This window comes from Pelobates fuscus, chromosome 2, assembly GCF_036172605.1.
Source record: "Pelobates fuscus isolate aPelFus1 chromosome 2, aPelFus1.pri, whole genome shotgun sequence".
Lineage (NCBI taxonomy): Eukaryota > Metazoa > Chordata > Amphibia > Anura > Pelobatidae > Pelobates > Pelobates fuscus.
Window position 1 is genome coordinate 249,481,790 of NC_086318.1, and position 18,590 is coordinate 249,500,379.

At 37.1% G+C, this 18,590-nt stretch overlaps 1 protein-coding gene across 1 annotated transcript in view; it reads right to left on the bottom strand.

The window, feature by feature from the left end:
- Nucleotides 1-8,801: 8,801 nt before the first annotated feature.
- Nucleotides 8,802-18,590, bottom strand: part of PPIL4 (peptidylprolyl isomerase like 4) — a 77,721-nt gene continuing 67,932 nt past the window's right edge. Inside the window, exons 8-13 of the mRNA XM_063443334.1 lie at nt 17,462-17,586; nt 16,432-16,498; nt 14,460-14,571; nt 14,173-14,269; nt 12,801-12,942; nt 8,802-9,382 (exon numbers count right to left, since the gene is read on the bottom strand). Coding sequence (XP_063299404.1) covers nt 9,155-9,382; nt 12,801-12,942; nt 14,173-14,269; nt 14,460-14,571; nt 16,432-16,498; nt 17,462-17,586 — 771 coding nt within the window. The 3' untranslated portion in view covers nt 8,802-9,154. The remainder of the gene's footprint in view (nt 9,383-12,800; nt 12,943-14,172; nt 14,270-14,459; nt 14,572-16,431; nt 16,499-17,461; nt 17,587-18,590) is intronic.

Genomic DNA, 18,590 nt, shown 5'->3' on the forward strand with positions numbered 1-18,590 from the left:
GACTGCACAAACTACTTACACCCTAAATGGTAGTGAATTAGGGATAACAGCACACGAGAAGGCTTTGGGAATGGTTATAGACAAGAAACTAGGCAACATTATGCAATGCCATTTAGCAATTGCTAAGAAGGTGTTATCATGGATAAAAAGTGGCATCGTTCTCAAGATGAAAATATAAATTTGCCTCTTTAAAATTCACTGGTAAGACCACACCTTGAATATGCTGTGTAATTTTGGGCACCTATTCTAAAGACGGATATTATTGCACTAGAATGAGTGCAGAGGCGGGCAACTTCATTAATAAAAGGAATGGAACATTTTAGTTATAAAGGGTAACAACTTGAAATCTCTGTTCTGGGCAAATTCAAACCATTGTCTGGAAACCTATTCATAAACAGGACTATGCAATGGACACAAAGCCATACATTTAGTCTGGAAGAAAGGATATGTCTAAGGCAAAGGAAAGGGTTCTTTACAGTAAAAACAATGTGGAATTCTTTGCCTGAAGAGGTAGTTTTATCTGAGTCTATACAGATGTTTAAATAGCAATTGGATAAAAACTTGCAAAAACATAATATCCCCTTAAGGACCAAACATCTGGAATAAAAGGGAATCATGACATGTCACACATGTCACGTGTCCTTAAGGGGATATACAGGGATATAATTTTGAATTAATGGGGTAATAGCTTCTTGATGCAAGTAGATATTGGACTGCCATTCTGGTGTCAAGAAGGAATTTTTTTCCTAGTTGTTGCAAAATTGGAAGCGCTTAAGACAGGGTGTTTTTTTGCCTTCTTTTGGATCAACAGCAAAAACGAACGAGAGAAGGCTGAATTTCATGGACATGTCTCTTTTCAGCTATGTAACTATGCATCCAAATATAATCTCTCCCTGTAATCACACAAATGAGCAAAAACTAAAAAAACAAAAACAAAAACAAAAAAACCTGAGCTGGGACTAACAGAAGGGCAAGCTGCTACTTTTTGAGAACACGGTACTCTCATATGCCGTTTTTTTAAACTCTGTTCTGCCTAGAGCTCCACCACTCAGTCAGATCTATGCCCCTCTGCATGACATTGGAGATCATGCTAAGTGTACCTATAACCCCTTCACTTATTACTGCCATCCTACGATATTTAAATATTCTTAAACTACTTGATAGGAATGCCAGGTAATATTATATGTGCTCAGAGTGACTTTATTCCATAAAAACTCACTTCAGGGTGCCTACATAAGGTGTCCGAACCTCCCAGGTGTCCCTATGCTTCCCGTTCCCACTAGCCTACAACAATTAAATATGCCAATATACATGATAGGAATGCAATGTTAACTCAATGGTGAATACATACAAAGGATGGTAAATCACACTTCCGGATATGTCTGTAAAAAATAAATATAACACACACAATAGTGTAATAGAGTTTGTATAGCTGAACAGTGCAGAATTCTCAAATGAGGTACTCACAAACGTGGAGCCAATGACGTGTGGCTCTCACTGGTATCGCCTTGGGACGTTTTTTGGGAAGGATGTCCCTCTCCTGACTGGCTCTCTCCTCCCACTTGATTTCCAAATGATTTCCAGATGGGTAAAAGTTGTCAATTTCCCAGGAAAAATATATAGGTAAATCAAGCTCTTAAATGTATAGAGAGTGGCATAAATAGCCAATTAATTTATTTGTTAAAAAGCAGATTATAAAAACACTCAATGTAAAAATAACATATAAAATAATGCAAAGCTTTTAGCTAAAAACTGCTAAAAGAATAAATAGCCCAATGGCCAAAAAGTCCGAAACGCGTTTCGCCCCGTGTGGGGCTTTGTCAATCGGTAATGCAGTCCAAAATCTTCTCTGGCGGCTTTTTCTTCCATTGCGTCCTTTTACTTCCGGGTTCCGGCTGGATTTCGTTGTGGAACGCACTGTGCGTTCCAAATCACTTCCGGGTTCGGGGTTTTTTCCATTTGGAACGCATTGTTGCGTTCCACTTCATTCGCTACGTCACTTCCTGGCCCCAGAAGTCAATCTTTCGCAGCACTTAATGCCTGTTCCTCATATACGAAATAGTCTTTTGTTATAGTATAGTGGAAACAGTATCTTTATAGCCTCAATTAGATAGATAAATCGCATTAGTAATTTTATCTTCAAAAAATGTGTACTGATCTTCTATTAAACCGGAGTGAAGGAAGGAAGAAAGGAATAGCTTTAAAATGTGTGAAGAATAACCACTAAAATGTGCCAAAACCATCTATTTTCTGACTAATAGGTATACAATGAAGAAAAGTCTTTTAACTACTATTCACTTTTAAAGGGGCAATGCTTCACACCCCTTGCATTCTGTAGAGGCTTATAACGACATGCAAATCAGAACACATTTTTCATGCATCTAAAAAAAGTGGCACACCTCAAAATCAGAATTCAGACCGTGGGGTGCAAGAGTATTAAAATTATATATGAATTGCATCTCTTCTTTCCCTATTTTTTGGTTAAAATCGCCTCCCCTCCAATCTCTTTTAACTGTTTTCAGAGGACAAAAGAACAAATTATCTGGATTTTTTTGGTGATATCTCTTAAAATGATTGGACACACTGTGCGTTTCTACCCCATTTTTAATATTTCGTATGTGTTCTGAAATTCTTATGTGCAGGCATCTTATGGTCCTCCCTATGTATAGTAATTTGCAGGGACATTGTAGTACATAGATCACTCCCTTCGAAAAACATGTTAGCTGGTCCCTAATATTAAAATCCTTATTAATGTGCTCTTTCAGGTCAATTAGGTGTCTTTTCTTACTTTTAGTGCTCCTGCATGCTAAACACGTTCCGCATCCGTAAAAACCTTTGTTTTGATTTAAAAAGTGTGTGCTCTTAGTTGGACCATCACTACTGTGGACCAAGGCTCTTTTAAAGTTTGCCGCACCCCTATAAATTATATTTGGTCGGATAGGTAAAATATTTTTTAAAATGGGATCTTCATGTAGAACGTGCCAATATTTCTTTATAACCTTATTTATACCTCTATGATAACCATTGAAATTACAGATGAAGGGAATTTCTTTGGAGTGTGTTTGTTTGTTAGATTTTGGTTTATATGTCAGAAGTTTTTTTCTTGTTATTTTTTTGACATCTTCTATGTCTTTCTCCAAAGTTGTTTTCTCATACCCTTTATCTTCAAACTGTACTTTTATTCTTTCTGCCTGTGCTATATAATCATCCTCGTTGGTGCAATTCCGTCTGATTCTGAGGAATTGCCCTTTTGGTGCATTGTTTAACCAAGGCCTGTGGTGGCAACTCGATTTCTCTATATACCCGTTTGCGTCCACTTCTTTAAAATAATTTCTAGTTTTAATCTGGGCATCTTCTATAAAAATTTGTAAGTCTAAAAATTGTATTTCTGTCTGGTTGTGGCTAGTGGTTAGTAAAATCCCCCATTCATTATCGTTGAGATAAAATATAAAATTCTCTAAAAACTCTGCAGGGCCATCCCAAATGAACAAGATGTCGTCGATGTATCGATGGTATGACACCAAATTCGACACCCAGGGTTGGCATGAAAAAATAAAATGTTCCTCCCAATATGCCATAAAAAGGTTCGCATAACTGGGTGCGAATTTGGTGCCCATAGCTGTGCCTCGGACTTGGAGATAAAAAGTTTCATTGTACCAAAAAAAATTATTTGTTAAAATGAGGTAGATTCCTTCCATAATAAAATCTATTTGTTCTCTCTTAAAATCGGCTTTAATTAAGAAGTATTCAACTGCTTTTATCCCTTTCTCATGCGGAATCACAGTATATAATGACGTGACATCACTTGTGGCTAAACGGTAGCCATCTTTCCATTGTATTGATTCCAAAATTTGCAAGGTGTGAATGGTATCTTTCAGATGAGCTTGTGTTTTGATAACTATGGGTTGTAGTAGTATGTCGATGTATTCGGAAATACGTGAGGATATTGAATCTATACCGGAGATAATAGGGCGGCCTGGGGGGTTAACTGGATTCTTATGTACCTTTGGCAAATAATAGAAAACTGGGATTTTTGGATGGGTTATTGTTAAGTATTTGCCCTCTTTCTCCGTAAGGATATTCTCTGCAACTCCTTTTTTAATGTACTTATCGAATAATTCCTTTACTCTCTCAGTGGGATTAGAATTTAATTTTCTATATGTCGTTGTGTCAGATAGGATTCTCTCGGATTCCTTCATATATTCTACTTTCGACAGTACCACTATCCCTCCCCCTTTGTCCGCTGGTTTTATTACCAGTTCTTTGTTCCGAGAGGGTTGAGGTTCGAAAAAGACCCTACATTTGATAGGGAAAACGAAAATTTTATGTCAGGATGGAATAAATTACTTGAAGGTTTCTCCTTCAGTGTAATTGGATACATAGTGTCCAGAAGAGAGGAAACACTGTTACAGCTAGATGAAGAAGTTAATATGTGGAAACAGAAACTTAGCGACACCTCCAGTCCAGATACTTTTAATCAAACTGTAAAAGAAATTAAAATAAAAGTAGAAAGAGCTGAAAAAGAAACAGTTGCCATTAAAAGAAAAAAATATCTAAGAGATACTAACGATTATAAAACAGGGAATATCAGGTTTCCAAAAAGAAAAAATAATAGACACAATTATAGTGACCGAAAAAATGAGAACCCCAATCTCTATAAAAGTGCTCCAAAACACAACAGAGAGTATAAAACTCAGGAAGGACAAAACAGACAAAATAGACAGCCAATAGACGACAATATCATGAACAGAAGGACCGAACAAAGAATAAGTAGCCAGTATAATAGGGACAACAACAGAGAATACCATCAGTCCCAAAAAGCATCCACCTCAACATACTACCACCCTAATAGGAGTTATAGAGATGTTGTGAAAGAAGGCAGGCGGATGATACAGGATGAATCCCCCCAAAAACCACATGACACTCAGAAATACAGAAGAGAAAGACAATTACCAATAGATTGGAGAAGAAAAGAAAGAAAAAGTAGAAGCAACAGTCCCAAACAGGTAACTAGAGATAGGAAACATGACCAGCAAAGACAGGAGAAAGAAGAAGGAAGAAGAGTAGACACACTACAAGAGAGAGGTAGAGACAGAAGAGAACCCCCTTTAGAACAACGACACACCAAGAGAAGACAAGAATGCCCACCGGTTTTTCAGAAGGACCCCACAATAGAAACACTCAAATGGCAAGAAGAACCCATATTGTGGGAATCTCCAGGGAAACGCCAGAGATCAAGAGAACTAGAACCGGAGGAAGGAACAGGGGGAAACAAAGAAAAGAGGGGACGAATGTAGATTCCAGTGGAATCTACAACCTCACAAATAGTCCACTATCAGAAGGAGAAATACAAGTCCTACTAAAAGGACTTAAGTTTGCTCCAACCGCTGAAATGAACAAATTTAACTTTTACATAGATATGAACAAATTTATGAGGAGTCTATGTCTTAAAAAGTTTTTTAATGAAAAAGAATATAGCACTACCAGTGTGGAAGAAATAGACAAAAGTACAAGGTACGTACAAACTGATTTGAAAGAGAAATCCACTTTCTACCCAAAACACATGACTTCAGACAAGATGAAAACCTTTGAGACTATGGTGATGGGAGAAATTAACAAAATGAAAAAGTTGAACAAATTTCAGCACAACATGTCGATAAAAGAAAAGAAAATACTGGAAAAACTACAGAAGAACAAAGAACTGGTAATAAAACCAGCGGACAAAGGGGGAGGGATAGTGGTACTGTCGAAAGTAGAATATATGAAGGAATCCGAGAGAATCCTATCTGACACAACGACATATAGAAAATTAAATTCTAATCCCACTGAGAGAGTAAAGGAATTATTCGATAAGTACATTAAAAAAGGAGTTGCAGAGAATATCCTTACGGAGAAAGAGGGCAAATACTTAACAATAACCCATCCAAAAATCCCAGTTTTCTATTATTTGCCAAAGGTACATAAGAATCCAGTTAACCCCCCAGGCCGCCCTATTATCTCCGGTATAGATTCAATATCCTCACGTATTTCCGAATACATCGACATACTACTACAACCCATAGTTATCAAAACACAAGCTCATCTGAAAGATACCATTCACACCTTGCAAATTTTGGAATCAATACAATGGAAAGATGGCTACCGTTTAGCCACAAGTGATGTCACGTCATTATATACTGTGATTCCGCATGAGAAAGGGATAAAAGCAGTTGAATACTTCTTAATTAAAGCCGATTTTAAGAGAGAACAAATAGATTTTATTATGGAAGGAATCTACCTCATTTTAACAAATAATTTTTTTTGGTACAATGAAACTTTTTATCTCCAAGTCCGAGGCACAGCTATGGGCACCAAATTCGCACCCAGTTATGCGAACCTTTTTATGGCATATTGGGAGGAACATTTTATTTTTTCATGCCAACCCTGGGTGTCGAATTTGGTGTCATACCATCGATACATCGACGACATCTTGTTCATTTGGGATGGCCCTGCAGAGTTTTTAGAGAATTTTATATTTTATCTCAACGATAATGAATGGGGGATTTTACTAACCACTAGCCACAACCAGACAGAAATACAATTTTTAGACTTACAAATTTTTATAGAAGATGCCCAGATTAAAACTAGAAATTATTTTAAAGAAGTGGACGCAAACGGGTATATAGAGAAATCGAGTTGCCACCACAGGCCTTGGTTAAACAATGCACCAAAAGGGCAATTCCTCAGAATCAGACGGAATTGCACCAACGAGGATGATTATATAGCACAGGCAGAAAGAATAAAAGTACAGTTTGAAGATAAAGGGTATGAGAAAACAACTTTGGAGAAAGACATAGAAGATGTCAAAAAAATAACAAGAAAAAAACTTCTGACATATAAACCAAAATCTAACAAACAAACACACTCCAAAGAAATTCCCTTCATCTGTAATTTCAATGGTTATCATAGAGGTATAAATAAGGTTATAAAGAAATATTGGCACGTTCTACATGAAGATCCCATTTTAAAAAATATTTTACCTATCCGACCAAATATAATTTATAGGGGTGCGGCAAACTTTAAAAGAGCCTTGGTCCACAGTAGTGATGGTCCAACTAAGAGCACACACTTTTTAAATCAAAACAAAGGTTTTTACGGATGCGGAACGTGTTTAGCATGCAGGAGCACTAAAAGTAAGAAAAGACACCTAATTGACCTGAAAGAGCACATTAATAAGGATTTTAATATTAGGGACCAGCTAACATGTTTTTCGAAGGGAGTGATCTATGTACTACAATGTCCCTGCAAATTACTATACATAGGGAGGACCATAAGATGCCTGCACATAAGAATTTCAGAACACATACGAAATATTAAAAATGGGGTAGAAACGCACAGTGTGTCCAATCATTTTAAGAGATATCACCAAAAAAATCCAGATAATTTGTTCTTTTGTCCTCTGAAAACAGTTAAAAGAGATTGGAGGGGAGGCGATTTTAACCAAAAAATAGGGAAAGAAGAGATGCAATTCATATATAATTTTAATACTCTTGCACCCCACGGTCTGAATTCTGATTTTGAGGTGTGCCACTTTTTTTAGATGCATGAAAAATGTGTTCTGATTTGCATGTCGTTATAAGCCTCTACAGAATGCAAGGGGTGTGAAGCATTGCCCCTTTAAAAGTGAATAGTAGTTAAAAGACTTTTCTTCATTGTATACCTATTAGTCAGAAAATAGATGGTTTTGGCACATTTTAGTGGTTATTCTTCACACATTTTAAAGCTATTCCTTTCTTCCTTCCTTCACTCCGGTTTAATAGAAGATCAGTACACATTTTTTGAAGATAAAATTACTAATGCGATTTATCTATCTAATTGAGGCTATAAAGATACTGTTTCCACTATACTATAACAAAAGACTATTTCGTATATGAGGAACAGGCATTAAGTGCTGCGAAAGATTGACTTCTGGGGCCAGGAAGTGACGTAGCGAATGAAGTGGAACGCAACAATGCGTTCCAAATGGAAAAAACCCCGAACCCGGAAGTGATTTGGAACGCACAGTGCGTTCCACAACGAAATCCAGCCGGAACCCGGAAGTAAAAGGACGCAATGGAAGAAAAAGCCGCCAGAGAAGATTTTGGACTGCATTACCGATTGACAAAGCCCCACACAGGGGCGAAACGCGTTTCGGACTTTTTGGCCATTGGGCTATTTATTCTTTTAGCAGTTTTTAGCTAAAAGCTTTGCATTATTTTATATGTTATTTTTACATTGAGTGTTTTTATAATCTGCTTTTTAACAAATAAATTAATTGGCTATTTATGCCACTCTCTATACATTTAAGAGCTTGATTTACCTATATATTTTTCCTGGGAAATTGACAACTTTTACCCATCTGGAAATCATTTGGAAATCAAGTGGGAGGAGAGAGCCAGTCAGGAGAGGGACATCCTTCCCAAAAAACGTCCCAAGGCGATACCAGTGAGAGCCACACGTCATTGGCTCCACGTTTGTGAGTACCTCATTTGAGAATTCTGCACTGTTCAGCTATACAAACTCTATTACACTATTGTGTGTGTTATATTTATTTTTTACAGACATATCCGGAAGTGTGATTTACCATCCTTTGTATGTATTCATTTATGTTATATTGAGTGGTGTGAGGGGTTTTCCCACTCAGGTGGTTTGTAGCACTTCAGCTACCACACTTGTTTTCATTGTTTATACCGTATACTTTCTCTATTTATACTACTTAACTCAATGGTGCCTAAAGTGCATCCAGTGTTCTCACTTAATATTTGAACCTCTGCAACACACTGTAGGTTTACTTTTTTATTATGAAAAACAAGAGGAAATATCCATATATTCATGATAATTACAAAATATGTCTATAGTTTTGTTATAAAATTGCATGAAATACAAATGTAATTGCGCCATTTTTACCGTATGTCAAAATGATATTAAGTAGGAAGTTAGGTCACAAATTACAAATATAACAGAATGTGTCTGTTATGCACGGTCTTTCCAAGAAAGAAAACTGCATACGTACATATACACTGCAACAAGTAATGATAATCCTCATTTTTTCGATGTGTTTTGAAACATACTGCTCATAAAACATATGCACCAATATGTTCCTTAACAGAAATTATTTTGAATACAAATATATTGCTCAATCTTTCTCTCTGTATTTAGAAGACTCGAACTTCTTTGGGCTGCGGTCTCTCTTTCGTTCTCTTTCCTTCTCTCTTGGTTCTCTGAACTTCTCTTTGGAGCTGTAATAGCTGCTGCGCTCTCGAGACCGACTACGGCTCTTTCGAGTGTCCTTCTTGTCACTCCTCCTTTTCTCTCGACAGTAGTCTTCCTCGTATCTACGTTGGCGTACATCCTTTTCAGAATCCTATAGCACAAAAAAAAAAAATCTTAGCAATGTAAATCTACACATATTTCAGTTTTACCACACTTTCGTTCAGCATGTTTAGCCATATATTACTTAGTCAGAATATATGTTTCACTTAACTCCCTTTAGTTCAAGATATAAACAGCATTTTGGGTTTTAGAAAAACCTTCATAGGATTACCAAGAATACAGTTTTATTTGTTTTTGTTTAACACAGATTTCAATGAACATTTGCAAATCAAGCATCCAAATGTTCCGTTTCTTGTTTTCAGTTAATCAAAAAAATCAATATCCTTGCTGCATGTAGAGAAAGGTTCTCTCTTGCATGCTGTGGTCCCCATAATATAGCTTGGTTGCTTCATCTAAGTGTTGCTTCTAAATGTGGTTGGAGATATTCTAGAGAGTTTTGCTAAGAGTTTTTCTTTTCTACTGTTGCAGGTAAGATTCATCTGTAGGAAAAGGTTACTGACTGCACAAGGTTTGATTTCCTGTTGGTAATTACAAGGCATTTGATTTGATTAGTTAGCTACTTGCTATTGGTTGCGGTCTAATTAGCTATTGTGAGCAAATAACCAGAGGCCTACCCAGGTGTTAAACATTCCTAGTGGGTGGTGATTAGGAGTTATATAAAGGTTGTTGTCATTAGCTTGACTAATAGAGCTTGGTTGCTTCATCTAAGTGTTGCTTCTAAGTGTGGTTGGAGATATTCTGGAGAGTGTTGCTTCTAAGTGTGGTTGGAGATATTCTGGAGAGTGTTGCTTCTAAGTGTGGTTGGAGATATTCTGGAGAGTGTTGCTTCTAAGTGTGGTTGGAGATATTCTGGAGAGTGTTGCTTCTAAGTGTGGTTAGAGATATTCTGGAGATAACCTGGAGGTAATCTGAGGTATTCAGGAGGATTAACAAAAAGTTAAGATTTGTTTGATTTAAATTATTCACCTAATTGAAATGGCAGACTTAGTCCAGTGTAATAGTTGTTATGCATTTGTTTAACGTTCCACTTTTTGGAGATTTGGATGCTGTCTAATCTGTAGACAGTTCTCTATATTGCGGCATGAGATTGTATTTTTGAAGTCTGAGATTTGTAAATGATCTGGTAAACATAATCAGGCTGGAACTGCTGCAAAGCCAATGCTGCAGAGACGAACTAGTAATGGCAGATGGATTACTGTAGGATCTGGTAGACTTAGTCCCAGAAGATTGGAAGTTGGCGAATGTTGTGCCTATTCACAAGAAAGGTAATAGGGAGGAGTCAGGCAACTATAGGCCAGTAAGCTTTACTTCAGTAGTGGGGAAAGTGATGGAAACCATGTTAAAGGATAGGATTGTTGAACATCTAAAAACGGATTTCAAGATCAGAGACAACATGGATTTACTTCAGGGAGATCATGCCAAACTAATCTTATTGATTTTTTTGATTGGGTAACTAAAATTATAGATCAGGGTGGTGCAGTAGACATTGCTTACCTAGATTTCAGTACGGCTTTTGACACTGTTGCACATAGAAAGCTTATCAATAAACTGAAATATTTAAGATTGGATTCCAATATTGTTGAATGGGTAAGGCAGTGCCTGAGTGACAGGCAACAGAGGGTTGTAGTCAATGGAGTATATTCGAAGCTTGGGCTTGTCACCAGTGGGGTACCTCAGGGATCTGTACTTGGACCCATTCTCTTTAATATTTTATTAGTGATATTGCAGACGGTCTTGATGGTAAGGTATGTATTTTTGCTGATGATACTAAGATATGTAACAGGGTTGATGTTCCAGGAGGGATAAGCCAAATGGCTAATGATTTAGGTAAACTAGAAAATGGTCAGAGTTGTGGCAACTGACATTTAATGTGGATAAGTGCTTGGACATAAAAACCCAAGGGCAGAGTACAGAATATTTGATAGAGTCCTAATCTCAACATCAGAGGAAAGGGATTTAGGGGTGATTATTTCTGATGACTTAAAGGTAGGCAGACAATGTAATAGAGCAGCAGGAAATGCAAGCAGAATGCTTGGTTGTATAGGGAGAGGTATTAGCAGTAGAAAGAGGGAAGTGCTCATGCCATAGTACAGAACACTGGTGAGACCTCACTTGGAGTATTGTACGCAGTACTGGAGACCGTATCTTCAGAAGGATATTGATACCTTAGAGAGAGTTCAGAGAAGGGCTACTAAACTGGTTCATGGATTGCAGGATAAAACTTTATATTAGTCAGCATTTAAAAGAGTAAAAAAAACAGATGATTCTATGAGATTGTGCAAAAGTAATCATCTGTTTGGTATCTGTTTAAAGTTGATTATTCATTGGCCAGGTTTCTTGTGATCGGCAAATGAGTGACTATCTGTATGTAGCCACTGTAGGTAATTAAAAAAGAGTAATTAAAAAAGCGAAAAAAAAAAAAAAAAAAAACTTACCAGGAAAGGTTAAAGGATCTTAACATGTATAGCTTGGAGGAAAGACGAGACAGGGGGGATATGATAGAAACATTTAAATATATAAAGGGAATCAACACAGTAAAGGAGGAGACTATATTTAAAAGAAGAAAAACTACCATAACAAGAGGGCATAGTCTTAAATTAGAGGGACAAAGGTTTAAAAATAATATCAGGAAGTATTACTTTACTGAGAGGGTAGTGGATGCATGGAATAGCCTTCCAGCTGAAGTGGTAGAGGTTAACACGGTAAAGGAGTTTAAGCATGCGTGGGATAGGCATAAGGTTATCCTAACTATAAGATAAGGCCAGGGACTAATGAAAGTATTTAGAAAATTGGGCAGACTAGATGGGCCGAATGGTTCTTATCTGCCGTCACATTCTATGTTTCTATATTTCATTGCTATGGTTTACTGGGATTTCCAACTTACATAAGTTGTTAATGACAAGAAAAATCTTTATAGAACAAGTATCTTATCTACATTGTGGAGGACTGCAACAACTGAAATCAAAACTTGCAACGGTGTTTAGCAGGGACCAACTTTTTTCCCCCACATGCAAATAAGGATAATTATTTAATGATTTATCCCGCCCACCCAGGTTCTCCCCCCCCCCCCCCCCAAATATATAGCCTGCTCCTCCAGCTGTTTGAGATTCTCACTCAATTACCTTGTCATTCCCTTTACAATTTACCAATAGCTGCTTCTCTCTGTTAACTCTTTTAACCATCACCTCAAAATTTCCCCTGCTACCTTCTGTCTCAATTCCCCACTGTATCCTTTAGATTGTAAGCTCACGGGCCATCTATCTAAGCACTTTGTATAAAAGAGCTCCAATGGCTAGACATCAGCTTACGGGCAGGGCTCTCTCTACCTCTTGTATTTGTCTATGTATATTGTACGTTCTACACTAATTGTACAGCACTGCAGAATCTGTTGGCGCTTTATAAATACCAGTAATAAATAATAATAATAATAATAAATGAATAAGGAATACCTTGGATTTTTTTATTCGTCTTTCATCTTCATCATCAGAATAGTGTTGATGACGTTTCTTTTCTTTTTTGTGTTTAGTGCTTGGCTGTCTATTACTTCCTGATTGCTCAAGATCCTCATCCAACACCAGTTCATACTTGTTGCTAGGATAATTTGTTAAGAAGTCTAGCTATTTTTTTGTTTTGTTTTAAAGTGGACCTGTCCCCAGCCAGGGAGTTGGGTAAATGAGAGACAACCTGATTTCCAGACGCCGAACACTTTATTTTCCGGTGGATGACCCAAATCTAAATATATGCCCAAGATCCCAATGATGCGAGCTAGAACCCAAAGAGCATGTTTAACGTTCTTTATTCTACACTCAAACATGATTCCTTGCTTCTACTATCCTACTTACTTGCCCTCTCATGACCTACCTTTTGTAATGCAGGGTGCTAGTGTTAGCATGGTTCCAGTGGTTACCTCTGGTTGCTCTTATAAGAATGCTTATTTTTATGTAGCAATCTCTATGTCTATATAGCAAGCGGTATTTTGCATGTTTGTAGTTCAGCATGTTTACCCATATATTACTTAGCATGGCATGTCTTCTAGCTATTTAACCCACTTATATATGTTTGCACCTAGCCTGTATCCTTATTTTTGGCTAGACAGACCTGACTAGACGTGTTCCTATCCTCTTATCTCTACTATACTATAAAATTGTGCTATATCCTAGAAATGCCACGCAACATCATATTTTACAATAGTAGTATGTGCAAAATCTGTAAAAGTCATGCAATTATTCTCCTATGTATTCCATTGCACTTGTGAAAGCTGTTGTGGCCTTGCAAGCTAAAAACTGTATTCTTTTTATGCACAGCAAAAATAAACAAAATTGAATAAAGTGGACCGGTTATGTACAAGTGTACATTATTTATAGAGGTAATATCTAGAAGCAAATATAAAATCAGATAGCAAATGTATTAATTGAAAAAAATATACTCTTCTAAAGTGTTCTTCCTGCTCCCTATGTAACTCATATTGAGGATTGCATACATGAGGACAAATAGTTTTTTATAAAAATTAGGAACCAAAAAAAATAAATAAAAAAATTAAGGGGCCAAACTTAAGGAGTCAGGCAACACACAAAGTTAGCCAACCCCTCACAAAGGCCCACGTTAACACATTCTAAGTAACCACACTCATAACTGTGAAAGTGACTCATTTGATAAACAACATGCTTACATAAATGACATAAATGTGCACGAACTAACGACAGTCAAAGCGATACAGCTACCTCCCACACACTGCTCACTTCCTCTCTGCTATTCACAGTGAAGAGAATAGAACTATTAAATATGTTGCTGCCTTTTTTTTTTTTTTTTTTTAAAGGATACTCTTGTTTAGGTTTGGCTTTATCTTTCAGCGCAAGCTTAGATTGCTTTTCAGCATCTTTCTCGTATTCTTTAAAATCATCTTTTGTGTACTTTCCACCTGCATTAAAACACATTCTATTAGAAGAAAAAGATCAATATAGAGTACAAAATAAATTAAAAAAATTGTGAATATCTTTCAGCATTTTAGTGATTATGGAATGTTCCACATTATATTCAAGATATGTACAGCATAGAGAAAATGGCATACTGGAAATTGATATTGGAGTGTTAAGCAATGCAAACAGTACCTTTTCCTTTCCATTTTACTTTAGCTACTGACTGGCTAAAATCAACATGTATCCTACGGTCATCAATCAGCACATTATCCATCTTAAAGTAAGCCTTCTCGCAATCTTCTTCCTAAATAAGTGTATAATCAATTAATTATTTTTACAAACACAAACATTTTAAGTTATTAAAATAAATACTTAACTCTAAAAACTCTACATCATTATTGTGCAACCTCCTGAACAGTATTTTAAAGCAGGATCCATTTTTTTTAAAAGAACACTATAGCGTTAGGAATACAAAACTGTATTTTCTTAACACTATAGTGTCCCTCTGCCCTAAGGTTAATGTCCAGCTCTGCCTGCAAAGGATAAGCAGTTAAATCAAAAGGCAGTGTGCATTGAGCACTGATTACAGACATAAAATATGCACAGAATTGACAGTCATGCATTGATATGTAGCCCAGGGCTACTGAAGTGGTGTGTGCTGGGGGTGCAACTTGCCCCTGGCACACACTTAACAATAACTATAGAAGTGCAGTGTTTCAAGCAGAAACACTGCACATTCAGACTCCTACCACCATGATCTCTTCAAAAAACAGAAGTGGTCATGTTGGTTGGAGTAACCCTTTAACTAGTACATGTTGAAACATATTCACCTTGTATCATATTGCACAAAAGTAGGTTTATTAAAGTGGACATATCACCTAGAAAAAGTATGGATGAGGTCAGCAGTATGTAAGTAAACAAATTTAGTCTCTACATTGTGTCAAAAACCTCACCAGTAAATATACACAATGCATAAATGCTCAAAATGTAAAGTCATAACCTACTAGCAGACCTTATTTGCCACCTCAAATATATGAGGAGTGTCAGTGTGTGTTTGTGGTGTTGCCTGCATGTAGACGGTCAGTGTTTGCCTGAACGCAGGAGTGTATTAGCACCCTTTCCCCTTGATCATGAGTCTGCAGAATGCTGCATAATAACCTTGCCTCCTTAAAAAGGGTTACACCCAGTGGCGTACACACAACCCATGGGGCCCCGGTGAGAAACAAATCTATTCCCCCCCGCCTCTAACTCCCCACCCGACAAGCATACATACAAACACATACATACAGACAAGACACATGCATACATAAAAACAGACAGACACACACACAGACAGATAGACTGACACATACAGACACATACATACATACAAACACACATAATATTTAAGTCACCCTCTTGTTTCCTACCTTTTAAGTGCAGGAGGGTGACTTTCCCTGGGGTCCAGTGGTGGCTCAGGTTGATGGGAGTCACTGACTCCCTTTGCTTCCTCCCGCACGGCTCTCAGTGATAGCTGGGAGGAGTGACAGGGAGTCACTTCCTCCTCAGCGTGTGATGATCTCATCTCAGGGAGCCCGGTCGCGCTGTTAACGCGCTGTTAACGCGCTGCAGCGCTGACCAGGCCCCCTGAAAATCCATACCCATCTGGTGACAGCATGGGCTACCCGATTGGCACCGGTGGTTTGCCTCGCGGGCCAGGGCCGCAAATTATGATGGCGGGCACCCGGTCACAGAGGTCTGAAGGGCGGCCGGGCCCCCTTGAGTGACTGGCCTGGTCGCAGTTGCAAGCCCTATATGTAACCAGTGGTTTCACCAAGCCGGCTTTCTTGCCATATGACCACTTAAAGGTTACGTTTGCTATGCGAGAGTTTAGACTATACAAAAGACTGCCAAACTGCCTAATTCCTATAGAGTTTAGAACATATTTAGTTGTAGTAAATGCCAGGCACTTTACCTGCAGATGTTTTAACAGTGTGTTAGAGGACTTTAGCTGAGTGACTGAATAGCAACATTGCAAGAAGTTTCATCTTTTTTGCCAGAGGAGTAATATCGTGGAGCAGGAAGCAGAAGGCTGCTACAGTGATTACTATAGTTGTTGATGAGGTAAACAAGTACAAAGCAGTCAAACATGTATTTAGTTTGCTTATATAATATAAATCCATACCTTTTCAAACTCAATAAAAGCATAACAAAGCGACTCTCCAGTCTTCCAGTCTCGAATGATTTCACAGCTAAAATAATGTTAATATGTATAAAATTATTTTCACATACTGGAAAAAACAATGAACAAAAAATTATTCCAAAAGTTCAAAGTAGTTCCCAATTTTCAACTCCAGAAATGAACTTGAACTACTTTGGATACATAAATTGCATGTCATACTGTGATCTGGAAATAGCAATGTATTTTAAAATGTCCTGGGTGGTGTGATTAAAAGTTGGAAAAAAAAAGCTATAAAGCGAACTTATAAATCAGTGGCGGTAGAGTTTCTTCCTTGCTGTAGAACCCACCCATGGTATAATAATGCATGCTGACACAAGGAAACACTGAAGGCCTATGGTTTGCGCATGGGCCAAGCTCAGCTAATCCAAAGCTTCTCATAAAGAAGCACTAAATCCAATGTACAGCTTGCTCTAAAATGTAAAACTGTTCTTTGAAGAAAAAAAAAAAAAAAAAAAAAAAGATCAGGGGATATTGCCAGCCTGCCCTGTGAGTCAAAGAATTATATATTAACCAGCTATCTGTAGTTCTAAATATGATGGTAAGTACGATGATGAAGATGTTGTCTTCATCACAAATATCCTTTTACACTAGAAGTTTTGTTGTGTTAGTCACACACTCTCTCTTCCCAACTCTGCCTTTATCTAAAGAACTCTTTCTCTTCCCAAGTACAGCAGCAAAATCCTCTGTTAAACATCTATCAATCGCCTTGTAACATCCTTTGTTCAAAACTATGTAGATATCTATATATCTATAGTGTACTGTATTTCTGCATGGCACACAGATTATATGTATTAATTTAACATCACAAAAAAAAGACATCTAGGTAGGAGAAAAGTGGAAAAAAATAGATAAGTTACAAAACATATTAATCACTACCAATATGGCAAGTTAGCAGTACATCTCTTAGTACTATGATTTGGCTAACATGGCATCCAATACATATGAAATAAAGATGAAATTAAAAAAAATATACCTCTTTATTTGTCCAAATCTTGAAAATATAATCTCTAAATCTTCGTCTGTTGTAACAGGATTTAACTTGCAAACAAAAAGTACATTTTCAGGGGGCTTGATGTCTGCATCAGGAATGTCACCAACCTATTAAATAAATGGTAAATTACTGTATAACAGGTGTTTTCATGAGGCAAGCTGAAAACTACACTTTTTTATTTCACTGAACTTTTCATTTCCACCAGCATTCTGATATATGGTGTTTACTTTAACTGTGTATGTTAACTTGTCTTTTTTGTGTGAGAATGGATGTGTGCTGTTTTTATCCATCTTCCCCCCTTCTGTGAAACCGTCACTCAAATGGCTGTAAGGAATAGGACACTTAATGGGTCATACTTAATGGGTCAGTTTGCTACAGTGTTTTATGTGTAAAGAGTGTGTCCTTTATTTTTCTTCAAATTACAGAAAGTGCAGATTTTAATAACACAAATTGTTCTTAATGGAACAATTTCTTATTTTTATTATTATATTTGTAACTCCTCTCCTGGCTGCATGTGGAGTTATACTGTAAGTGACAATGCCAACCATAAAATAAAATGGAGGATGCAACAATAAGTACATAGAAATCGAATTCTATAATGGTAAAATCACTATAAAGAAAACTTAACTTTTAATAAGTCATGACTGTGCTAAAATATATATAACAATTTAACACATTTGCACTAGTGCAAAGTGATATGTTGTAGGTACTAGAATGCTCACTGTCCGGCAGACACTTGCAAAATGATAAAGCATGGTTTTGTGAAATGCAAAGTGATAAGAGAGCGGTTTTGTGAAATATAGCTATTAGTCAGATATATTGAATTGGGTTGTAATCAATCTTAGAGAGTTTTATAATTCAATGCAACAGTATCTTTAGCTAAAGAGCTAAATACATGAGTGTAAAAATGTTGCAATAATGGTTAGGCACCAAATACGTGGATGGCAGGGCCGGATTAAGAGCCCAGTGGGCCTGGTGCTGACAATTATGATGGGCCTAATTACAGAATCTTATCGACCAAAAACATTAAAAGAGTCATACCTCCCAAGCATCATGTATCTGATGGAGATGGTGTTTGAGGGAAACTCAAAGGATGCAGCTATAAGAAAAC